A 26,043-nucleotide genomic window follows, 5' to 3' on the forward strand; every position below is an offset into this window, starting at 1 on the left:
TTACCTCAGGCCCATTTTCCTCTCATTTTAAATAGACCATTGCAATGCCTGCTCAGGGGGCTGGTAGCTCCATAGCTTGCCTCCACTGAAGGCACTTTGTGACTGTGCTATGTGGGTGGTAGTTTCAAGCCAAGCAAGCATATGCTGCCCTTGCTATGAAAAGCAATGACGTTTACTCTTATTATGTTCCTGGTATACAGACATTAAACATGGTACAAGGAATGGTGGCGAGTTGGCCTCCTTTCAGAAGTGTGAAGGAGTCCACACTAAGGCTTGGTAGGGGAGCAGGACATGTATGTTACTAAAGACATGAGCCTCAAAGTTCCCAACCCTTGCCACCCTTTTATCCTCACAGTTCACCCTTATTAAGGCATTCAATTCTATTACCAAATCTACTGTAATGAATACTCACTCCACCCCAACCAATTCTGCCAAGCAAAAACCCCACAGGAGCTGTGTAAGCTAGGTTGGCAAATAGGAAAACTCAAGGAGAGTTAGAGAATAGTTTTATTGCGCAGGGCAACAGAGTTTGGAGGGTTTCTAGCACAGAATTCCAGGCAGCCTTACAGCATTGTCCTTCTAAATGCAGGAGAAAACCAAGTGCTGAGATGACTTCCACCTCAGTGTTAAGATCTTGTTCTGCAGCATAGGGCAGGAGCTCTTTTGTGGATTTTGGCAGCACAGGCCTGCAAGTCTGGACCGCACCTGCATGGGACTGTTCCAGATATATCAGCCCCTCCTCATTCCTGGAATGTTTGCAAGCTGTGCTAGCAGCTGGCATGGTAAAGGACTGCTAGCACAAGCAAATGGACCCTTCAAGTCAGCTTGTGCTGTGGAACGGGATCTACCCTACAGTCCCACATCCCACACTGGCCACCGCAACACCAAGCCAAGGTTCCTTACCAGAAAAACAAGCTAAGAGAGTTGGAAATCAGCACCAACTATAATCTAGCATAGCTTCCAGATTGCAGAAGGCTTCTTCTGTGGACATTAGTGTCCAGGCTGGGTCTCTTCTCCCCCAAGCTGAAAGCTCCTCTCTTGAGAACAGGAGTGAGCTCTCTGTTCAGACACTGCCAGCTGGTAGCCTGATCCCTATCCATAAGATATTGCTAATCATATTCTGGTGTTTCTTAAGGTTACTTATCATTTCTTCACAGTAACTTCCGTAAGGCTACTGAGATATGTGCAAGGCAGGTTTTGTCATAAGGTTTATGTACTGGAAGTAGCACAGCTTGATGCAGAATTAGGCCCTGCCAAACCTTCCCTTAAATTCCACAATGTCATCCTAAATAGTGATATTTCAGCAGTGAGGCAGATGAGGGCCTCATGTAAATCTTAAAACACAGAGGTGAGAAAGAGATAAGGGAGGGGGCCAAGATAAAGGAGCACTGCCACCCCTTCTGAATGTAGAGGAGGCATAACTGGAGAAGAGGAAGCAGAAGACAGTTGCTCAAGTAAGAAACCAGCATAAGCCTATCTGTTTTCCCTTGTGGCAAGGATCTCTCTGGCGCCCTCACGCCATCAGAGTTTCAGAGCACACAGTTAAGGCACCCGGGGATCTGTTTTCCCCACTTGGCTCACAAGGGCAGAGCACATCCCATTTCAGGCAGTTCTCTCCCTCCTAGTCCCAAGTGTCCGCAGTGAAGATGAAAGGACTGAACCGGTAGCCAGAGCCTGCATAGAACTTGTTCTGGAACTCCACCCTGGAAAATAACAAGAGTGATCAGGCTAGTCTCCCAAACCCAACTTGCAACATGGCCAATTTTCGACTTGCAAGCCCCCAAGCCCATGCAACCCCTGAAACATGCCAAACAGGAAGCCAAGGTGAGTGTCCTGTGCTCTTCTAGATTTCTTCCTGATATTCAGAATCTGGCTACCTTGGTCTTGTGGCAAGCATCTCTCTAGTGCCCACACCTCACCTGAGTTTCAGAGCACATAGTGAAAACACCCCGCAATGTAAACCAAGTGAGGTCTCACCCAGGGCGTGCTTATGCTTCACAAGCAGAAAGGGACCCACGTGTGCACACATGTGCCAAAGAAGGAAGTCTCACCAGTGCAGACGCAGGGCGTGTAGGAAAGCTGACAGTCCTTCCATCACAAGCAAGATTGCTACAGTCAGCACAGCGAAGAAGGCAAAGACTGGCACCATTAGTATCACACCCTTATAGTCTGATTTTCGGAGGCCATTCCTCATGACCATGGTCCACAGGACTTCTGAGAGCTCTGTGAGGATGAGTGAAGAAATGTTGGGGACCCCTGAAGCAGCCAGATTCCCCCCACCCATAAGAGGAAAGGGCAGTGATGCAAAACCTCTCCAGCACAGATGTACAGCCAATTCCTCTCAACTGCTACCACCACCCTTTCCAAAAAACCTCCGAGATACCCAACAGCCACTACATCCGCCCACTTTGGCTCTTTGTGTTTTCTGCCCCTTCATCTCGCTCCCCCAGAAACTCACGTGCATGGGCCAAGCTGAGAGCCCAGAGTCGCAGGTAGGAGGCAGTATTTGAGATGCAACCTAGACAGTATTCGATGGTGTGGATTGCCTGGTGCATGAACACGTCAGGGAAGTCAAACTGAAGGAGAGACGGGCATGAATCAGGCTGCTAGGAAGCCTCAGATTTGCATACGCATCACTGATGTTCTGAGAGACAAGGTCAGAGACCTCACAAGCGCCTTAAGAGTCAAATCCTATCCAATTTTCCAGTGCCAGTGCATCTGTGTCAATGGGGTGTGCACTACATCCTGTAGTGGGGAGGCAGTCACAGAGACATCCTCAAGGTATGGGAACATTTGTTCCCTTACCTCAAGCCTGCATTGCGGCTGCACCAGTGCTGAAAAGTTGGATAGGATTGGGCCCTTAGTCCCCTGAAACTGCCCCTGCAGAATCCGAGCTATAGCAAGGACTGCTGGGCCATCCAGCAGAGGAAGAAGGGAGAAAGTGAACACTCTTAAGAACCTTTTGCAGGGTCTTTCAGACCAAAGAAATTCCTTAAAAATACCCAGCACAAATATGAGAAATGGGAAGACCACACTGGACACCCAAGCCAGATTTTGAGGCCCTGAGTCTTCCTTAGGCCTTCTCTACCCATTCAGCAGCCTGCAAACCCCTGGCTCTGAGGAGTGCTGCATGACTGACTGGCACCAAGACACTCCCCTTTTATTTCAACAAACAATGAACTTAAAAACAATTTAAATTTGCCAGGAAGCTCATCTAATAATAATAAATTATGATTAAAAGCAGGGCATTTTCAGCCAATTCTAGTCGTCCTGCAACCTGAGAGCAATCAAAGGAAGAGCCAGCTCTTTGAGCACCATCCACAGAACCTGACCAATTGCCCAAGAGCCCTCTAAAATAGTACTGCCAGTGGTTGACCTAGGACATGGGCAAAAGTGGGCTCCAACAACATGATGCAGCCACTTCTACAAGAAGGTCTTGACAATAAACTTCACCTCATGGCTTCTTGCATGAGTAGCTCCTGCAGAACTGCAGGATGAGGCCTTGGAACATTTCTAGCCATTGCCCTTGCGGAGAACAAACCTAAGTGCTTTTGAACATAGCTTCAGGTTCAGAAGGAGGTCTGCATGGCCTCTGAGATGTTAAGAACTGGGAAGACTTCCCACTGGCCGCATGCAAGGCATTATTTGAATCAGTATTAGTTGCTGAGACAATTTTTCTTCCAGACTCAATCCTGGAAGGTATGAAAGAATAAAAAAGGAAAAGTGTCCCTGAGAATGTAAAGAATACACTTTCTTCACTCACTACCAATTCATCCAACCTTTTCTCATATCTGGAAAATGAGGAGTGGGGCTTTCAGGTCAGTTTCTCAGTACCCCTTATGCTTCTCTTTTTAGAAGTTAAGCAGTGGCTCCCAGGTAAGCAATACACATATATTGCCTCACTTATTCAATACATTTCAACCTTCTTTTTACTCCCAGACCTGTTTAACAAATGATTCTAAATTTTTCAAAATGAAGCACATACAGAAAAATATGTTCACACTTTATGTCAATGGTAAAATGAGTGGGGAGTAGGGTTAATACCAGAACTCTGATCTCCCCATGAGATTATTACCTGTGTCTCCTGTTTGGGTTTCACATGAGCCACATCATCCTCAGCAATGTTCACAGAACTGCTGGGCTCCTGAGAGGACAGCAGAGGCTGGCGCTCACCTGAGCTGGAGCGCTTGTGCTGCAAAAAGCCCAGAAGGCATCACCATCAGGGAGGAAGAGGCTATGCTCACAGAATGGAGGTCTGCTTCAGGGTTCTGCTCTGCCCCCAGTATTATAACCCTGCCTTCAGCAATTCTATACTCTCAAACTCAGCTATGTCCCCACCAAGTACCACGACATCCAATGTCGCATGCTTTCCTTTTGGCTGCAGCTGCTGACAGCTAAGTGACCAGGAGAGGCATAAGGACAAAGGAAGTAGATAATCTGAGCCAACATCATCAACTCTGACTGGAAGCGGCTCCCCAGGGATGCAGGCAGAAGTTTTCCCCACTCTCTGCTACCGGATGCTTTTCACTGAAAATGCCAGAGCTGACCCAGGGACCTTGTTTATGCAAAGCACAAAGTCTACTGCAGAGTTATGAACTCACATTACAGTTAGCATCTCCCAACAGCCTGAAGCCAGAGAATCTATAGAGCTGCACTGACCCTGACTGGACAAGATGGTTGGAGGAGAAAAATACATTCGGGCAACAGGCCCAGCAGGGGAGGACTCTTACCATGGCTGCAAAGGACCTGCGCCGATGCTGGCTCCAGAGGTGCAAGGGGGTTCCCAGCAACATGACAGGCACAGAGGCCAGAGCCACTACCACCAACACTTTCTGCACTGTAATCTGCAAAGAAAGAGAGCAATGTTGCAATCTCTCCAATCCTGAATCAGAGTCATGGCGAAGTGCAGCTGGGCTGGATGGGTACCAACTCATCTCAAAGGGCAGAGAGGAAATGCTCTTTAGAAAGGACTACAGGCCTGATCTTAAAACTGGGACACAAGATAGTTGGATACAGATGATGAGTACAGTGGCCTCTCTTGTCTCTGTCTACTTCTCACACACTGCTTCATCCCATGTCTTGGATGGGCTTTGCTGGTGACAAACTTTTTGGGATCTTAACCAGGTTAGTACTATGCTACCCTGACAAAAATGCACAACTGAGCAAACCAAAATGGCACATGGACTCAGTTGGAAACAATGGAGGCAATGGTGGACATGTTGCATCATCACACTGTGCCACAACCCCATTCAGGGGCACATAGTCACCAAGATGATAATTAAATGTCTTAAATAAGAAACTACCAAGTAAAGGCCAGACACATACACGAGCATTGGCAATATGTGGATTGCTTCACACAGTTTGAATTATCTTAATTTGCAAAGGGCAGACTCAAGATTGAGGCATATGCTAAAAAGGACATCTAAAATGATCACAGAAAACCATCTTATGGGGGCAGACAGATAGGCATGAGATTTCTGACGGAATGACTAAAGACATTTTTGAAGCACTCTTGACAGCTGGGAGCTTTTCACTGCTGTATGAAAACATTCCTTTTTTGCCAGGGTTTTGATTGTGAAATGTTTGTCCTGCTTATTGGTTTTATTCATCTCTATTAATATTTTTCATTTTGCTGTTTTATTATTGTGATCTGAAGGTTGACTGCAACTTCAGGTGTATTGATAAAACAGTGGGATATACATTTTAAATATAAATACATTTAGCCTTGACGCTCAAGTTCAAAATTGATTATTGTTCCTGGGGCCTGAAAGGAATCTCCCCCAAGTTCACCTGGCTGGTGACCTTGCTAATTTGTGCCTCCCTGTATAATCTGAGGACCGATTTACATAGAGCACACCATCAAGCTTGTCCATCACAACATCAAGCACCACAGATGGAACATTCACATCACTTTGAACAATTTTTTCCTCTAAAAGCAGTTCCCAAATTTCTGCAACATATCATCATATGTCAGAATCAGACCTAAGACATCTAAGCAAAATACTTCTTTTCCTGTAAATATTTCCTAGGGTTTTCTACAGGTAGGCTAGTCAGGGCACAGTGAAATATAGATGATATGGGTAACCTGTTAGGGACATTAAAGTACAAAGGATTCTGTCTCCAGGAAACTAGAATAGATCATATGACCCTGATCTACACATTCTTTGAATGTAAGTATTTTCAGGTCTGCTAAACTGGACTGGGTAGAAAACAAATGGTAGACACTTCTTGGGGGCATTGTACAAGGGAACCCTTCCCAATGTGGTTCTCAAAACAGATGGGTTCTTAAGCGATTACCTGATGTTCAAAAAGTTGATGGTTTCCAGAATTCTCTGCAAATAGGAACATGTCAATAAAGTGGATGAGGATGCTGGGTGCCTGATTGGAATTAGCAGCACTATACTTGATCCATTTGTAAAAAATCAGGACCACAAGGTAGCCAAACAGTGCCAGCAGGAAAGTGATCTCCGGAAGGAAAACTAGCAATATCTTGTAAGGGCGCTTGAAATGGCTGCAAAGCAGGCAGAGAAGAACAAGCATGAACAACAGGGAAAAGTTCTACCGAACAGTCAATGAGCTCTTCCACTAACCCTGGGGCCACAAAAATCTAGGCTGAAAAGCCCTCAAAGGAGCCCCTGGCTCCCTTCACAGGAAGAGCAGGTGGGGGATCAGCCAAACACTCACACGTGGTTGAAGATGCCAAGAAACACACCAAAGCTCATGTGCACAATGCCCAAGATCACAGACATCTTCATCTTGAAGGAATTCAAGAAACTTAGATGATTGGTAGCCAGGCTCCAGATCTGATTCACAATGAGAAAAAAAAGTTATACACAAAGAACAGATATACAGTATGAACTGTTTTCAGCATGGGGGGGGGGATGACAGGGGACAGAAACACATATGAACCCAGTTTCTTGAACAACCACCCCCCCCATCTGTGTTTCAAAGCCAACTGAAAAGGCAACAGTGTACCATAAAAAATTATAAGAGTTGTAACCTTGCTCAAAGTAGTCAGACACCTAGACACATTCATTCCAGCCCATCTCTCTCTCTCTGTTACACACACACACACACACACACACAACTTCTTGACTGTTCGATTAGTTATACTTTTTTTAACTTACTGGGTCTATCCCAAAGGGATAGGGACCTTTGAAGACTCCTGTGACATTGGGGTCCAGAGCAAGGAGAGGATGGTTAGTTATATAATCCGGACTGTAAGGAAAAGGAGAACTTCAGTGTATGAAAGTTACCTAGCATAGCAACAGGGGAGAAGGAAGAGGAAGCCAGCACAGATCTGTGGCATGGGCAGGGTAGTACCTCCAATCTGATTGGTTGGCCATGGCAGCAACGCTCCAGGCAGATGGGAAAATGGTAGTAGCCTTGCTGAAGCACTCGTTGTAGACGAAGCCCGTATAGATAGAGAAGGCACCCATCAAGAGGATGAGATAGCGACCTTCAAAGAACATCTGCCATATCTGAAGGGACAAGGAGGGAAGACTAGAATGAGGAAGGAGGACAGAACACAAAAAGTAGACAGAACACACAAAAAATCTTAGGTCAGAACACAAAAGTACAGGTTCCTCTTCCCTGCTCAGGATTCATGTCCCTGTTGCCTCTCCCTCAATCCAAGGCTTACCTCATTTTGCATCTTCTTCATGCTGGGACGGTTCTCAGCAAGGACCATCCAAAGGGCAAAAAGGAACATCAGCAGCCCATGGCCAACATCCCCAAACATGACAGCAAATATGAAAGGAAAGGTGATGATGGTGTAGGGAGCTGCAAAGTAGACACAGAATCACCTAAGTAGCCCAGGGAAATAATAACCACCCACCACACACACAGAGCTAGCTGTTTTGTTTTTTTTCCAAACCCAGTTCTAATTCATCACAATTCCTTGCCATGTTGCCATGCAAACTATTGGATCAGGCAAGATTCAATATCATCACTTTTGCTGTTTCTGCTTGGCCTGCTACAAACACAATTCTATTCAAAGACATTCTAACCTTCCTTTTTCTCTCTATTCTGCAACACATGGAGGACATGCCAGCAGATGGTCCCCTAGTATCTCCCCTGCTCCATCTTCAAGAAGAGTTTCCAGTGAACAACTGCAGATACCTCCAAAAGGTAAGATAGGTGTCAAAAGTTCTCCTTACCTGGGTTCACCTCCTGGTAGCTAGCCATCCCATAGGCATCCACAATGTTCTGGAAGCCAGCAGTGAATTTGTTGGTGCGAATGAGGGTGGGAGGGCTCTCAGAAGAGGGAATTCGATGCACAAAGGACTCCACCCCGGAACCAGCATGTTGCTGCAAAGGGGAGAAAGGGAGAAAGATCAGACGGGGCAGTTTAAGAGCTTCAAGCACCTCTATAAGGCAGGGTTTCTCTATAAGAAGAAAACCTCTGCTTGATCAGGCCAAATGCCCATCTTGTCCAGCACCCTTTCCCACAGTGTCACATCAGCTGCCTCTGGCCTGCAAAGCAGGAGAGAAAGGCATACTTCCAACCCACCACTGCTCCCCATTGAGAGACATACTGCTGCTGAATCTGGAGGCAGCTCATAACCATCATGACAAGTAGCCGTGGATGGACCTGCCACCATCCATGAATTTGTCCAATCGGTTTTTAAAGCTATCCAAGTTGGTGCCATCACTACATCTTGTGGAAATGAATTTGACAGACTAATTCAGCACTTTGTGAAGAAAAATATCATTTGTTCATCCTAACTCTCTCACAAGTCTGTTTCACTGGGTGACCCCTAGGGTGCAATCCTATCCTGTGCTGGAACAGGCAAGCCAAGAGGCTTGCACTGTATCCAGTGCAGGATAGTGGCCAGAAGAGGCTTAGCCAGAGGCAAGGGGAAACTTTTCCCTTTACCCCTAGGTAAGGGGCACTGACCCCTATGGGTCTTCTCAGACTTGCGCCACCTCTGGAGGTGGCACAAGTCCGAGAGAGCGGAGCGGCTTGAAGTCGCTCCGGTCTCCCCAGGAACAGGGGTTGGGATCTGGCATAACTGTTGGATCCCAGCCCCACCTCTCACTCCTTGCCCAACTGCCCCTACGGCCACCCACCATCCGCCCTCCCCTCGCCCAGGAACACCTCCGTCCCGCCTCCCTCCGTGGCTTGTGTCGACCCAGGAAGCTGGCATGGAGGCTTGCATCAGCCTCTGCAGGCCAGCGCTTCTCCGAGTGTTGGCTTAGCTTCCTCTCAAGGAAGCACAAACGTGCCTTACAACACGTTTGCGACCCTCCTGGGCCAGCACAAGGGACTTCTGCTGGCCAAATCAATTCTAGGATTGTGCCCCTAGTTTTATCAGAAAGGGAGAAAAATGCATCTCCAACTACTCTCTTCACACCATGCATCATTTTACATCTCAGTTATGCCCCACTTCACTGCCTTTCTTCTAAATCACCGATTCTCAGACTTTGAGGGAACTTTACTCCTTCAGTAAGCCCTCTGCAGGGCTCCCCAAGGCTTGGAATCTTCAAACGGAAAGATCGCAAAGCACCTCCTGAAAACAGGAAGTGCTTTGCGATCACTCAATTTGAACATTCTAAGCCTTGGGGAGCTCTGCGGAAGGCTGCGCAGGGCTCCCCACACCTTCTGCAGCCTCCAGCAGCCCTACCTACTTGAAAATAAGTGGAAACCACTCCCTCTTGCCCTCCCTTAGTGTCACTGCCTCTCCCCTTTTCTCACTCCTTAAAGGTACAGGGAAAACTTCACACAAACTGGTGGGTTGTGAACCACCAGTTTGAGAACCATGGTTCTAAGCTACTAAGGGCACAATCCTATCCTGCACTGGAACAGGCAAGCCAGGTGGCTTGTGCTGTATCCAGTGCAGGATTGTAGCCAGAAGGGCTTAGCCAGAGGCAAGGGGAAGCATTACCCCTTACCCCTGGATAAGGGCTGCTGGCCAATATGGGTCTCCAAGGAGAGCAGAGGAGCTTAAAGCTGCTCTGTTCTCCCCAGGAATGGGGGTTGGGATTCGGTTTAACTGTCGGATCCCAGCCCCGCCTCCTTCTCCCTGCCCGCCCACCCTGGGACTGCCCACCACCTGCCCTCCCCCCGCCCAGGAACACTTCCCTTCTGCCTCCTCCCCACCTCCCTTTTACTCTTGTGTTGGTCCAGCTGGGCCGACGCAAGACTCAGCGGGGAAGCTGCCACAGAGGCTGGATTCAGCCTCCGTGTGTCAGCGCATCTCCTTGCGCCGACGCGGCTTCCTTGTAAGGAGGCACAAACTTGCCTTACGGCACATTTGCGACCCTCCCGGGCTGGCACAAGGAACTTGCGTTAGCTCAAGGTGCAGTTAGGATTGTGCCCAAATCCCCACATGTCATCTGTTTTTCTCTTAAGGAAGATGCTCTAGCTGTCTGATTGTTCGGTTGCCCTCTTCCTTTTCCAGTTCCACAATATTGTTCTTTAGGTTTGGAAACTAGAATTGTACACAACATTCCAAATGGGGTCACACCATTGACTTACACAGGAGTATTTTAATATCCTTTCCTCATGAACCCTTGCTTGGAATATGCCACGTTGACAGCCCCTGCACACTGGGTTGATGTTTTCATCATGACTCCAAGATCTCATTCCTGGTTCAGCTCAGACCCCATCACTGTAAATGTGAAACTGGGATTTTTTGCCCCATATATTTACACTGAGCTGCTTCTGCCAGGATACACTATGATTACAGCTCTGTAAAATTACATGGAGTCATTCAGGTTCAACTAAGTCTTTCAGAGGCCTCTGGCTGCACAATTAGAAAAGATTATACTTCTTGCCCCATTATTACAGACAGTGTGGAATGCACCTGCTGCAGTTTCTGAAACTAAAGGATTGTCAGTTGTCAGTAATGGTGTTCTAGTTTCTGCACAACTCTTTTTCAGCTTTCCATATGCATTTGCTTCCCCTCTCCCAATCCCCAAGGCGCTAAAATTGTCAGGGAACACCATCAGTTTTTTGACAACTGATAAGGCACACCTTGCTGCCAATGGGGTGCTCACATCCCCCAATGGCTATACTAATAAATTACTTCCCCCAAACTCCTGCAGCACCTAACCTAACCTCAGCTTCTCAGGAAGTTGAATTTTAAGCCAAAACCACATTTTGTGGGCTTTCTTCCCTCCCACACAATCAGTGTACAGGCACACCCCCTGTATCCACATACTCAGTTATCCATGGATCCTATGCGACCCCCCCCATGCCTATTAACATTGTTTAGGGGCTTACTGGGGTATAATACTTGAAGATACTAGATCAAATGTTAACAGGAAGCAGGCAGTTAACCGCTTCCTGTTAACGTTCAATCTAGTCTCTTCAAGCATTCGGACTGCCTGCAGTCTCTGCATGCACTATAGGCTTGAATGCTTATAGCTTCCTGTAAAAGCAAGAAACACTTCACCCCAGTAAGCCTCTAAACAATGTTACTGGGTGTGAGGGTGATGGCTGCAGAAGTAGGGTTCCCCCACTTCTGCGATTTCCATGTCCATGATTTCCATATCCACAGGGGACCTTGGAACAGATTCCCTGCGGATACAGGAGAAAGCCTATATACAAGTTCTGTTCTTTTCTCTATGACAAAAGGGCTGTTTTGTTTAGGGGAATTATTACACTGTCCTTATTGGAACATTAGGATCGTAGGCTGGATAACAACATTGCTGCCCTGATCAAAAATAATTACATTTTTTTTAAACGCTCTAATCACACTCCCTCCTCCCAGGAGCTCCAGACAGCTTATACATATATTCTGTAACCTGTGACACAGGTTAGCCTGAGAGTTGGGCACTAGCCCAAGGTCATCTGGGGTGTTTCATGGTTGAGTGAAGATTTGAACCCAAACCTTCCAGGTAGGTCCAAACACTCTAAGGGTGCAATCCTAACCCCTTATGTCAGTGCTTTCCAGCACTGGCAAAGCGGTACCAATGGGACATGTGCTGCATCCTGCATTTGGGTGTCACTCACAGAGGCCTCCTCAAAGTAAGGGAATGTTTGTTCCCTTACCTTGGAGCTTCATTGCCCTTATGTCAGTGGTGGAAAGCACTGACAAAAGGGGTTAGGATTGCACCCTAACTTACACCCTAACTTACACCAGACCAGTTCTCACACTTTAAAAAAATACTTGAACACCAAGCTTTGTAATCTGGGTTGAATCTCTGTAATAAATGTGTACAGAAATGTACATTTCCATACACTTTTAATACATATGTTTCCATAAAGCTACCCTTAGTATATTACTGCCCTAGGGTCTACCATCCTTCATTTGCCCTGTCTATAGGAGAAAGGACAAAGCAAATGTTTGACCTTGATTCAAAACCTGTTGACCTGAGGTCTGGCAAACACAGGCTCTGCACGGTGTCCAGAACAGAACTAAGGAATGTGGACTGGAGGGTACATCAAAAGAGAAGCAGAAGTCATGAACAAGAACCCCACTGGACTACAAGCAGCACAGAACAAGTGTAAAAAAAGAATGGAGACTGAGAGATTATTCCATGTCACCTACCGATCCCTGGCGCAGGGCTTGCTGCACAGCAGGAAGACTGCGGACAGGGCACCACACTTCACCAATGAGGCACTTGTCCGTGATGTTGAAGCTGCACTGGTTAAGGATGAAGTAGATGGCCTTCATCTTCTGTATCCGCACTCGCCAGGCAGGCAGCACTGCAAGCACTTTTTGCAGCACCTGGGCCAGATACTGCTCCGTCTGGCCTAAAACCTATTGCAAGGAGGAGTTGGGGGAGAGAACTGCGTGAAACCACAGAGGTCGAGCAAAAGAAGGGAAAATATTTCTTGCTTGGGTAGCAGTTTAGCAATGTCATCAGCTCCCCAGAGCAGCAGCTCTCAAACTGGTTGTGTCAACATGGCAGTCACAGTTCACACACAGTGGCTGCAGCTTTTAAATCTGATGTTCTGCAAGAGAGCAACTATGGTAGGCCACTAGGGAATAAGAACATGAACCATTGTTCCCCTGTTCTCAGGGGAACAAGCATTTGCTCCTCATTGACACACCCTTCTCTTAGTCCACAAAAGTCAAAAGCACAGAGTCTGGGGTTTGTGGGAATCAACTTGTTCCCCTTAAAGTTCTCTACACATCAATGGAACAGATGATCCCACTAACCGTGATCCTGGCCTCTGTGTCATCCGAGGCAAGGACCAAAAAGTGCCATCCACCCCATGCTCCCCAACCCCCCATTGGGCAGGTCTAGAAGTCTTCTGTGGGCTAGAGAGGCCACCCACAGCCTCCCCAGCCCCCAGAAGCCATTCTGAGGCTGCTGGAGGCCTCCAAAAGACCTAAAAATATCACTTCCGATTTTTTGCCAAAAACAGAAAGTGACATTTTTAGGCCTTCTGGAGGCCTCAGAGGGCATTTTTGGAGGCGGAGATGCTCCCTGGCCTTAAAAATACCTTGGAAAGGCCTGGAAAAACCCCAAAACAGGTGGTGGGGAAAAGGAGTCACTGCTGTGCCCCCTTGGGTGGCGGCCCATGGCATTTACCCTGCCCAACCTCGCCAGGCACACCAGTGTATTCCACTGAGTTGTATGGGAAAAGGGGAAATGACTACAAACTGGAAAATGTTGAGGAGACACTTGTAACCCCACCATTGGAGATACAGCATGTGGAATGGGAGGGAAATACGCTACAAGCAAACATTATTTCCTATTTGAATGTAATAATTAAACACCTTATGAAAAGATGAGGTTGAAGTAATAACATTTCACAGGATGTTTTCTAGGACATTCATTTCCTTTCCTTCCCCAACAATGAACCCCATCAGTAGGCCCCTGCCACTTTTCTTTGCTCGTTGTGCAGAAGGCATACCACCCCAAGCTGCTTCTCCTCCCCTTACTGTGGTCAGATCTTCAATCTGGACACGCAGCACATTCAAAGTCTCCAGGCGCTCAGCCTCCTTATCAGGGTACGGATACAGGTGGCAGTGAAAGCTGGAGAGGAACATAGACATGGAGTGAGCATACATGCGCACAGATGAACACACGCACACACAGTGAAAGGAAGACTCAAAGAGTCATTTTCTTGAAGGGTGGTTGGTTGTTTCATCAGTTTGAGAAGATGGAGCAGCTGCTCTGAGACTTATGGAAGACAGTCATGGCCACTGTCTTGCTAGCACTGCAGCCAGCCAACTATCAGTGGAGTAAGGAACACCCCAAAAGAACAGCAGGAGGGAGGTTTCAAAGAGCTAAAAAGGCACAGCATCTGTCACACATGGACAAAGGGCAAGCATGAGTCAGTGCAGAGTCCATGATTGGTGGGGAAGAAAAAGTTGTCTTTGGGACAGAACTGCAGCAGACTAGAAAAAGCCCTTGGTGCAGAATTATAAACAAGGGGCAGTATTAGACAAAGGCAAGGGAGGAGGGGAAGATTCTTCATTGACTGACATGAGAGGGAACACACAGTATTCATAAGCACTCACCAGTTAGCAATCTTGCGGATTTTTTGTCCAATCTGTTCACCCCAGTAGGAGATGAGGAAGATGACCCAGGTGACACTCTCACCCTATATATAAAAATATAGGTTGCAACCGCTGCACAGCAAAGAGCAGAAACATCTTTGGAGCCTTCAATACTTGTAGCTTCCTGAAAGGCACCTCATCCTGTTCCACTCACTCTCAGTCTTGAAACCTCACTCACATTAGGCTCCTGCCACCTTTGGCCTGATAGCCCCTTAGAGTCAGCCATCTTAGAGCCCAATCCTGTGGTCCGCACCGTGCCTCCGCGGTGCGGATCACAGTTGCAAACGTGCCGTAAGGCATGTTTACGGGGCTTACTGCTGAGCTCATGCTGGAGCTAGCCCAGCTCCGGCTGCCGCTGAGTCAGTGCACGGCAGGCGCCCGGGTTCTGTGGCTCAGCAATCGCCATGACCGCCGGGCTTCGGAACAGGAGATGGGGGCGTGGTCGGGGGCATAAGAGAGGCGTTCCGGGGAGGGGGGAGGCGTGGCCGGGCGTGTGGGGGAGACATGTCGGGGGGGAGGGGGAGAGGCGGATCTGCGGAGCCAAGGCGCTCGGGCAGGGCTGCTCACCCTACACGAGCGCCTTTACTTTAGCGGCGACTAAACAGTCGCCGCTAAAGTGAGTAGCCCCATTGTGGGTCTGCTTCCCTTACTCGGGAAAGGGGATGAACGTCCCCTTCTCCTGAGGAGCCTCCCGCGGTAGCACAGGAGGCGCTGGATCCGGCGGGAGCCCTCCATGGAGCCGCCGGGTCCCGCAGCTCCGGGCAGCTCAGGATTGGGCTGCCCCTCACCCACCACCATTTTTCTTTGTCTTACCGTAGCTGGGTCTACTACAGGCTCGGGCATCTCTGTGAAGTTGGCAACCAGGTAGCCACGGCATGCACGCCACAGCAGCCTTTCAAAGGAACTCACTTTCCATGGGTGAATCACACCTGCCACAAAGCTTGGGGGTGGGAGAAACAGAAGACACACATTGAGCGTGTATATGCAAGGTAGACTGCAACAGAACTACAGCACCATAACTAACATTTAGAACTTAAATGGTGTATTTCAAATGTACAGAATGCTTCACACAAATTACCTTCCTGAAAGGTAGGTAAACATGCTCCCCGTATAAACAGAAAGGTGTGGGACTGAGAAAGGGAGAATGGTAGCTTGCCTAAAGTCATCTAGGGCTCAATCCTAACCCCTTATGCCAGTGCTTTCCAGCACTGACATAAGGGCAATGCAGCTCCGAGGTAAGGGAACAAACATTCCCTCACTTTGAGGAGGCCTCCGTGAGTGCCCCCAACTGCAGGGTGCAGCACATGTCCCATTGCTGGAAAGCAATGACGTAAGGGATTAGGATTGCGCCCCTAGTGAGTTTGTGTCTAAGGGAGATCTGAATGGGGCATTTCCAGTCTTAAAGGTTTAAGAGCCCAATGCCATGCATTTTGCTCAGAAGTATGTCCTACTAGATTCAGTGGGATTTAGTCCCTAGTTAGGTGTACACAGGATGGCAGCCTTAGCCATTGCACTACACCAGATCTCGACTCAGGCATTGGCCGTGGTGCAGCCCAAAGGTTTTGCCTCCTACACAGAAGGTTTATGCCATTTGCTTCAATGACTACTACCTCGCAACTCACTTTATTTTGAGGTCAAGCCGCTGGGCCATGGATGGGTCCAGCAGAGGCTCCCTGTCAGAAAAGGCACGGGGTCGGGCTGGTGAACCAAATGGCACCTGTGGGCAAGAAAGAAAAACAACAAAAAGGCTGTGAAGGGAGGACTGGGTACCAAAAGTAGATAATTCCCTTCTAAGTTCCATGATGATTACCACCACCTCAAGTTGCAATAATTAAATTTAGGCTGAAATGATTTCTTAAGGGCAATTAGATATGGCATGAACTACCACAACAGTCCCATTGATATATAAGGGGTGGGTGCAAAAAAAGCTACATGCTGCTGAGAGGAATTCAATGCCCTGCCTTACGTCACTGTCCTTCATTAATGCAGCTCCAAGGTAAGAAAACAAACATTCCCTTACTTTGAGGAGGCCTCCGTGAATGCCCCCCCCCAACTGCAGGATGCAGCACACGTTCCATTGGCACTGCCATGCCAGTGCTGGAAAGTTAGTTAGGACTTGGGCCTAAAGCACATTTCCCCCAAGCTTAGCTCACTACTAGTATCAAAGCCAGGCTGGGGAGAAAGGTGCTTTAAGTAATGAGGCATGGAGAGGTGAGACAAGGGAGGGGGTAGCATGCATTTCCCCTCAGCTACATATCCCTTATGTAGCAAAAATTAAGACACCTCTTGCTTCATATGACAGTGGAGCAGTTTAGTGGTTGACAGGATGACATAGCAGCATTGATCAGTTGGGAGGTGGGCTAGTGATATCGTTGGTCATTGACAGCTCCCAGATGGAGGTGAAGACAACTGTTAGAACATGGATGGGGTCAGTATCAGTTTGTAAAAGCAACCAAAGCTTCAAGAGGAAGAGAGAGGGGAGGGAGAGATAGAGGAAGGTAGTTAAGAAGGAAAGAAGTCAGAGGAGGAGGGAGAAAAAAGGGAAGAGCACCGTGGGAAGGGACTGTCAGGCAGGAGGCAGGGAAGGGAGCAAGACTCCTGCAGTGAAGAGGAAAGGAGGCAGGCCAAGGGGAAATCAATAAAATCCAAGGCAACACCTGGGATGGGAAGCTAATCCCCTTGCTCATTGATCAAGGAAGAGCCAGAGAGTGGCCCTGGAAGGAACTGAAGATAGCATGGCTCTCGACCTTGGGACCCTCCTAAGGTAGCAAATCATGCAGGCCCTTTGTTACCCCAGTCAACCTTACCCTCCAACAAGTTACATCAGGAGGGCATCCATGCATTTTGGCAGGTCCCATCACCTGAGGCCAGGGCAAGAAAGGGCTAACAGACCACACCAGGATCAGGCTGAAGTAACCCCTGGGCAGAAGATGGAAACACCACACTTCCTTGGCTAGCGTCCTATTTGTTTTGATAATAATAATAATACAGGTATTTATATACCGCCTTTCTTGGTCTTTATTCAAGACTTTATTCAAGGCGGTTTACATAGGCAGGCTATTTAAATCCCCGCAGGGATTTTTACAATTGAAAGAAGGTTCTATCTTTCAAGAACCACAACATTCAGATGTTTCTTTCTGACCTGGTTTCACATTCTGGCCTCCATCCTCCCACGCTCAGAGCAGATGGAATAGCTCGGCTTCAGCTTGTCAGCTGCTTCAAGGTCGCATGGTGCCGGTGGCCTCGAACTGGCAACCTTGTGGATGTTATCTTCAGGCAAATGGAGGCTCTACCCTCTAGACCAAACCTCCTGCCCAGACCAGACCTCCTGCCCTGTCTAGTATGATCCTGAGTGTTGCCCCCATCGTCCTTTCTGCTCCTGTATGGCATTCCAAACCCCCCTAGATATGCGGCTGCCCCCTAGGAAGAGGAGTTGAAAGGCAGATATGTGAAAGAGTTGGTCAACTGATCACCTGCCCTGTGAGAGTGACCCAGGCAAGGGAGGGTGGACACATCCTGTCACTATGCTGCCTGAGGGAACACACCCCGAGTCAGCCCACAGATAGAGTACCACCAGGGTCAGCCTTTCACTACATCACATGGAACAATCTCTCCTTCTTAGCAACCAGTCTCCCAGGGCACTGAGCAAAAGCTTTCAGTATCATCCTTCGCAAAACATGCTTCTGCTTCAGCCATATGTCCATGGCTGCATCCCTTTCTCCTATAATGACTATAATAAAGCCCTATAATGACTACTGGCAGACAAAGAGGTGAAGCAAACATGGCTGGGGGATCACTTACCAGTTGGCCAGTGAAGCGCTGTCCCTCCTGCAGCACCTGGATATGTTCCCGCAGCTCCTGCAGCCGACCAACCAGTGCCTCATGGTTGTGGCTCACCTCCTGCAACTCCTGTGCTAGTGTCTCTGACTGCTCCTGGATCTGCAAGGCATCACGGGGCAGTGGGGCCAGCAGACTCTCCTCAGGAGGCGTCAGTGTCAGTCCTGCCTTCCGTACTTGCTGGGCCAAGAAAGCTGAGAAGGGAAAGGTGACGCATGAGCACAGTTGCAACTGCCTCTTCCCTCCAGGGCCACTGAAAACCCAGCCAACACACAACTTGTTATCCACCAGGGTGAACACAGCTCACCAGCCATGTATAATAGTCCATTAGAGGCTCTGTAACTTTGCCATTTTATTTACAATATTTTTACATTGTATTTTCTACAAACTGGTTTTAAACCCTGGTTTTTGCAGTTTGCTTGGAACTGCAAAACTGCAGGGGCAGTTCTCAAGCACCTGGCAGACTACAGCATCTAGGTAGCAGGATGCATTTGGCTTGGTCACAGTGATTTTCAACCTTTTTAATCTCATGACACACTGAGAAGGGGATAAAATAGTCAAGGTACACCATCAGTTTTTTGACATTTGACAAGGCACACCACACTGTTGGTGGAGGGCTCACATCCCCCAATGGCTCTACTAATTTATGGCCCTCTTCAAACTCATGTGGCACACCTGCAGACCATTCATGGCACACCAATGTGCCATGGTACAGTGGTTGAAAATGGCTGTCTTGATGGGTCACAAGTTGTGCAGTTTGCTGAAGACACATTCCAGTTCATTTTAGGCTCTTTTTTTTTTTTTTTTTTGGGCAAGGCTTGTGAAAGTTAGGAACTTCTTAAAAATTTATTTCAGCTGCTGCAATCGCAGGACCTGCATGGTTGTGAAATTATGAGAGCTTCCCTTTACAAAAAAGTGGAAGTTTCTGATCCTTCCAAGAGAAAAAGTCAGAAAGAATAATTACTATTAACTGCAGCTGAGGCTCCAAGCTCCACTAAGAGACCATATCAGTTGATGTTAATGAGTCAGAAAATTAGTAAAGTACACTCAGTGATGGGTGGCAGGAGAAGATGTATTTTTCCACTAGCACATTTTTCCATGAGCCTTGATTATTTCAAAAAATTAATCAATAACATAATGAATGAATACAATCACAGCTCAAATTGGCAGTGCCTTTTTTTTTAACCTAAAATGAGAACAATCTATGGGAACTGTAAGCCACCAGATTGTCATGTCTTAAAATATTTACAGTTAATCCTATAAAGATAATTTCTAAGCATAGCTTTTAATTTGTTTGACTATAACACTTCAACTATGTTAAACAGTCTTTGTTGATTTCCTCCCCCTATCAAATATTTCATTTCATCCACTTTTGGCCACTAGAGCAGCTTTGGAGATGTTTATACAACTTGTAAAATTAACATGCTTTTAACATTTTTTTTTAACATTTTAATTACAAAATACAAGTCATATGCTATCAGATCCCAGTTAATTTAGGACATCAGAAAGTTTTCTTGAAAACATTCAGCATTGTTTTTACCGCTCCAAATTCTACAATCTAACAATAAGGAAAGAGAAAATAAGAAAATACAACGGGCAAACACAGACAGACAGAAATGCAAACCACAGCAGCCAGCAACATAGATGCTCAATACATCTACTGCCTAATGCTTTCAATTTTCCTGAAAATGTCTCAGTTTGAACAAGGGTAGCAAAAGTAGGTTATGTGAGGAAATGCCACTACAGTTACCAAGAAATTACATTAAGAAGTTACAATGTTGCCTTGCTTACAATGTTGCCTGGTTTATTATTAAACCATGGGACTTATTATTAAAGTCCCATGATTTAATAATATCATTATGATGAAGAGCATGAAATGAAAATTTCAACAGTCAATTTTCTTTCTCCTTATATGTTTTTGGATGTGCATGGCGCCTTGTAGAAATAGAACAAGCACATGGCCTCCAGCAGTCTTCACTATCAACATCATAGGTATTTCAACATTCATACCCTGCATACGTGGTTAACAGCCCTCCCCCTATGCATGAACGCCACTTACTGAAGGTTTTCTCCATGTCTTCACACCGTCGCACCTCCCCCACAAAACGTCGCTGGAAGGCACTGACATGGGGATTTAGCTGAAAGCAAAAGGAGGACATCACCAGGAAGAGCCTTCGAAAGTCAGAGAAGATAATACTGCCCTGCTCTTACCTTGGGAACCAAGCAGGCAAAATTGCCATTGCTTGCTCACCCATTCTTTTTCTCCTGAAGAATAATTCAATAACAATATTATCCACAGGAAAAGAGAGCAATTTTTCTGCCCCACCACAGTTCTATCCTTTCCTCCACACTTCCTACCTCCCAAAGATGGAAGAAATTGTATCTAGCCAGAAATATTACTTGTACTCAAGATTATGAGAATATCAGCTATTATTTATTTTCCCCTATACCAGCTTCCTTATGTAAAACACACTAGATTTCATTTCTTTAAGTTACTAGCCTTCATAGTTGGAGGGGAAATATATGCTTAACATTTAAAATGGGTGTCACTTGAGGACAGAGAGCACAAACACCCATACGTACCTAGCCACCAGTTTCCAATCAACACCCCATATAAAAGTAGAGTTCTTGCTCTATAAAAGTTATAACAGCTGTCATGTTTGCTTTGGTCTCCTCACAGAGATATTCCCCAAACTCACACACCACATACATCCCCAAACACCTACATCACGAAACTCCACAAGCCCCTGCTCGCCTAATTCGCTGACGCAAGCGTAGGCTGAAGCTGACTGCAAGAAGAGTTGAGCGAGGCAGATCTCTTCACTGCGGAACATGGAGCCCATGTTGCTAAAGAAAACAGAAAGAGAATCAAGTCAGGTAGGTGGGGGAGGCACACAGAGAACTAGTAGGTCCTAATCCACTGGCAGACCAGCACTCATTAATACTGGGGGGGGGGGATCACAACCACTGTCCAATTATGACAAATTAAAGCCTTGAGGGGTGTGGTAGGGAACACATCATTCAGAGAGAGGAAGGTGAAAACTAGGGAATACGGGACAGATGGTCCACTGGAGGGGAAATGAGAGACAACAGATAAGAAACTCCTCAAAAAGAGAAGCGTGCAGGGTAGAGGGCTGTTCTGTGTATTCCTGCAAACTGGCCACTTCAGCTAACTAGAGCTAGTGGAGGATCATCGCCACCAAGAAAGGCCTGTGAATAATGAGGGACGGAGAATCCCATCAACAAGAATGATATTCAGTGCTTAATATCAAAGTTAAACCCACTTGAGATTCAATGGCAGCAACAGTCCATTAGAAGAAGCTGGCAAAGGGGGTTCACTTACCTCTGTACGATCTGTAAAGCTGAAAACGGAACCTATCCTGCAGGAGCTGCCTAATATGCAGGCCCTGAATTGCAACTGTGCATCTCAAAAGGTTTGCTGCAACTGCTGCTGAGGCTCTGCGGACTCACATGGGGCTTTCTTAGCTCTGGGATTGCAACAACGTTTCCAGCACAAGCCATGACCACCCCTTACACAATGGGTGCCTGACTCAGGGCTTTCTATTGCTCACCGTAGGATTCAAAGGTTCCGAGGCAGCAGATCAGGACTGCAGGCTGGAGAAAACAGCTAAGAGAGGCTTGTAGCTGTCAGCTGGTCATGGGGAAAAGATGAGACAGACCCTGTTGTCCCTGAGGAAAGAGACAGGCAAGATCCAAAGATTAGCAAAAACAGCAAGAGTTTTCTCAGTCTTCATTGCCAGTTACTCCTCTTTCCACAACATTAGATGCACTACAAATCAGTAACAGGTCTCTTGCTTTGGATAAGCAAATCTCTCTGGAAACTAGCCCCCCCACAAAGATAACTGAAGTGGGACCCTCCTACAAAACTGCTACCCTGCAGAAATCACAAAGTCCAACAGACAGTACTAGCCACAGGGACCAGGTGCATTATTTTATACCTACATCAGACAGTCATGATTGCAAGATTATCCATAAATGGAAGACGTATTATTCCAAATCATAGCCCCTCCAGCCATAATGGATGTTATGCAGCTAGTTCTCCAAGGTAGGAAGTACTAACAAAAAACAGGGCAGCCTATCAAAACATCACTGCCAACATGTACAGACCTAGTGCCACTGCTGCTACTTCTAGGCTTCTCTCAACTCCAAAATTGTTCCTGGCAGAATAAGATGCTGTTGAAGTGAGTGCCTGTATAGCAAGGCCACTGTATACCATTCAGAACAGGACTTCTGCACAAGACTGAAGAGCCAGAGGTGCAACCTTCCTCATTGTAATTCCGCAATGACAAGAGCAAATGCCTTTTGGTGAATACTGCCTTGCCCCAGAGCTCTGAAATACCAGAAATCCTGCCCCGTGGGTGATTATGAATATCTTGGTAGAGGAACAGAGCACTGAATTGTGGGCTGGGTCTCACAAGAGATTTTCCACTGAGTCTCCCAAGGTGTCACATTCATTTCACTTTATATAGATTTTGGGATCTGACGTTACACAGAAGTGCCAAGAAATGGAAATGCAATGCTGGGGAAGATACTGAACATTTTACAAAAGTAACTTTAGGTCACGCAAACCAAACCAATCCCTGTCTATGATATACTTCTCCTTAGCAAAGAGTGACTGCGCAGTGTGCCCATTAAACTTGATGGAAATCTCAAACCTTGAAACCTTAAGTGAGAAAAACAGAACAGACTAATATAATCTAGGACAAATCATTACCCAGCAACTCCAGTGCATGTGAAGCACTGAGCTCAAGGGAAAGGCTTTGAAAGGCTGATCTGAGATGCATTTATGAACCTAGGTCATGTCAAGCCGGGCTAGGCCAACATTCAGATTTATCTCAGCCTAAAATGAGATGTTGAACACTGGGAGCCAGAGTGGTGTTGTCCTGTACTTAGTCTAGGCCAGGGGTGTCCAAACATTTTGGCAGGAGGGCCACATCATCTCTCTGACTCTGTGTCGGGGGCCAAGGAAAAAAAGAATTAATTTACATTTAAAATTTGAATAAATTTACATAGATGAATTTATTAGAGATGGAACTTATATGAATGAATGACGGTCTTGCAGTAGCTCAAGGCCTATAAAAGGCCTTGCACAAAGCAAGGCCAGGCTTTCCTTTGCTGCCGATGCTGTATCACAGACATGAAACAGCAAGTAGTGGAGGGAGCCCTTGTCCCAAGCTCAGGTGAGATGTCAAGCAGTTGTCCTCATGCTGAGAGCAGTTGCACTGGGCCAGTACGGGCTCCAGCAAGTCTCCAGTAGGCCAGAGGCTCACTAGACTTGGTGGCTCCCCGAGGGCCTGATTGGGAGCCCCTGTGGGCCACAAGTGGCCCCCAGGCCAGCGTTTGGGCACCCCTGGTCTTCTAGGCTGAGATACCTACTCAGCCAAGAGGCTCATTGAGCAACTAAGGTGGTCCTCTCTCTCTCTCTCTCTCTCAGGCCCAAATCCTAACCAACTTTCCAGCACTGACATAGCTGTGCCAATGGGGCATGTGCTACTTCCTGCATTTGGGGGGCAGTCATGGAGGCCTCCTCAAGGTAAGGGAATGTTTGTTCCCTTATTTCAGAGCTGCATTGCCCTTACCTTGGTATTGCAAAGCTGGTTAGGATTAATCTTACTACCCCATAGGAATCATTGCAAGGATAAAATGGATGAAGAACCACATGTATTGCTCTGAGCTCAAATCTAAAAATCAGATCTAAAAATCTGAGCTCAAAACTAAAAATCAAATCAACTCACAACTATAATTTTGCAGAATTGGTTTTGGAACTATTACAGCAATGGAACAAATAGATCTCTCTGGTGAAAGAGACTCAGTTGATGCAACAAAATAATAAAGAACATGCTCACTTTCAGAATTCTCTTATGGGATTGTATTTAGTAAAATGAAAGAAAATGAAAATGAAAGTAAAATGAAAGAAACAAGTGGCAACTCCATATTGTGGGAAGGGATGAAGTCAAATGTATAACTAAAATTGCGTGTTGGGAGAGTTGGGACAGACAAAAGAAAATAGTTCTTTACTCAGCGTGTGGTTGGTCTGTGGAACTCCTTGCCACAGGATGTGATGACGGCATCTGGCCTGGATGACTTTAAGAGGGGATTGGACAAGTTTCTGGAGGAAAAATCTATTACGGGTTACAAGCCATGATGTGTAGAAATGGGCTATGTCAGAATGCCAGATGCAAGGGACGGCACCAGGATGCAGGTCTCTTGTTATCTGGTGCGCTCCCTGGGACATTTGGTGGGCCGCTGTGAGATACAGGAAGCTGAACTAGATGGGCCTATGGCCTGATCCAGTGGGGCTGTTCTTATGTTCCTATGAAGCCGAAAGATTGGCCCCAGCAGCATGCAGGCTCTTGAGCAGCCCCCCCCCCGCCCCCATCATCAACAACCAACTGGCTACCAACCCTGCTCCGCAATCAGTGCGAGCAGCAGGTCGCCTGCTGCACGTTGCCTCCGGGTCGGAGACTGGATGCAGACAAGGACTGGTGGCTCCTGCAGGGTCCTCTCAATCGAGTGCAGCCAGCTCGCAGCAGAGGAAGGAGGGCTCCGTCTCCGGGCAGGGAGACGCCCGAGGGAAAGCAGCCCAGGAGGAGCTCCGATCCCACCCATTTCAGGCGTGCCGCTGCAGCCATGCGGAGCGGCGGAGGCGCGCTGCCTGGAAGGAGGAGGAGAAAGCCGGAGCCCCAGGAGGCTCGTGCAGAGCAGAGCAGAGCCAGCGGTGCGCTCCACAAGGGACTGCGCCAGGGAAGATCCGGGCTGGGCTCACGAGAAGCGCCCGGGGAAGGAGGACCCGGGCGGGGCGAGCGGGCCAGCTCCGTGTTTACCGACCTTGGCATGCAGCCGCTGCAGCGATCGAGTATCCCCGAGCGCCTTCGGAGCGCGGGATGGTTGCTTCCTCTCTGGCAGGAAGGGGCCGGCGAAGCCAGCAGGGAGGCTCCCTGAGGGCATTCCCCGCATGCAACTGGGAGGCACTTCCTGCTGGCCCAGCCAGGGAGTTCGGGGCAGGGTTCGCCTCTGGAGGGGGGGAGCAGAAATGTTTCGCCGCGCGCAGCCAGGGCGTGTCTACTGAAGAAGAATCCTGGATGTGTAGCGAGGATTCCATCCATAGAACGTTCGCACACCCACTGTGCCACCCTGCCAGGGGTAGGGTCTTGTGCCGGGGAGGTCATCATCGGTGCCACTCATGGGAGAGGTGGCACAGGGAGGTTGTGGACAGGAGCCAGGCCAGGCTACAGCAGGGAGGCCTACTCTCCTGCCCGCCTAGAACTGCTGCTGGTGCTACCACACCATAAACTAGAACAGAGGTCTCCAAACCAGGGATGTGTGGTGGCTGGGGAGGCAGGTGAGGCAGAGCCTCCCCACCGGAGTCCTTTGAAAAGCACCCCTGTTGTGGCCACCCGTTGTGGGTGCTTGGGTGCCTCATGCGGCAGTGATGCTTTCCAAAGGACTCAGGTGGGGGGGCTTTGCCTCACCCGCCTCCCCAACCACCCCATCCTGCTCCAAACAACAGCCAGGCGGCCACATCCAACCACCACAAGATTTTATCTGATCCCCAGCAACTTTTTTTTTGGTCAGAGATGTGCTAATAGTTGACATTTTTTACTCCTATATCCTTTCTCACTTTCTGCCCAACGTTGCATATACACAACAGGGACCAAATGTGGACACCTATGGGCCGGGCAAAAATGGGTTAAGCACAGCATTGTTTCTTTGTAATTGTCAC

At 47.6% G+C, this 26,043-nt stretch overlaps 1 protein-coding gene across 3 annotated transcripts; it reads right to left on the reverse strand.

The window, feature by feature from the left end:
• Window positions 1-405: 405 nt before the first annotated feature.
• Window positions 406-25,238, reverse strand: TCIRG1 (T cell immune regulator 1, ATPase H+ transporting V0 subunit a3). Of its 3 annotated transcripts, none has more exons than XM_066611494.1 (21): window positions 25,149-25,238; window positions 21,872-21,989; window positions 21,026-21,146; window positions 20,359-20,437; window positions 18,264-18,493; window positions 16,085-16,179; window positions 15,276-15,402; window positions 14,424-14,506; window positions 13,842-13,935; window positions 12,498-12,710; window positions 8,160-8,310; window positions 7,643-7,782; window positions 7,324-7,481; window positions 7,128-7,218; window positions 6,685-6,803; window positions 6,298-6,511; window positions 4,731-4,844; window positions 4,076-4,192; window positions 2,459-2,576; window positions 2,052-2,223; window positions 406-1,703 (listed from the first exon to the last, which is right to left on the reverse strand). In XM_066611494.1, the coding sequence occupies exons 3-21, from the start codon at window positions 21,140-21,142 to the stop codon at window positions 1,622-1,624; spliced, it is 2,514 nt and encodes an 837-aa protein (XP_066467591.1). In that variant the 5' UTR covers window positions 21,143-21,146; window positions 21,872-21,989; window positions 25,149-25,238; the 3' UTR covers window positions 406-1,621. The 3 variants fall into 3 exon arrangements, with proteins under 3 accessions (XP_066467591.1, XP_066467592.1, XP_066467593.1); XM_066611495.1 differs by lacking the exon at window positions 25,149-25,238 and adding an exon at window positions 24,725-25,032; XM_066611496.1 differs by lacking the exons at window positions 21,872-21,989; window positions 25,149-25,238 and having other exon boundaries at window positions 412-1,703; window positions 20,359-20,564; window positions 21,026-21,091.
• Between the last annotated feature and the right edge of the window lie 805 nt (window positions 25,239-26,043).

This window comes from Tiliqua scincoides, chromosome 1 (assembly GCF_035046505.1).
Source record: "Tiliqua scincoides isolate rTilSci1 chromosome 1, rTilSci1.hap2, whole genome shotgun sequence".
NCBI lineage: Eukaryota > Metazoa > Chordata > Lepidosauria > Squamata > Scincidae > Tiliqua > Tiliqua scincoides.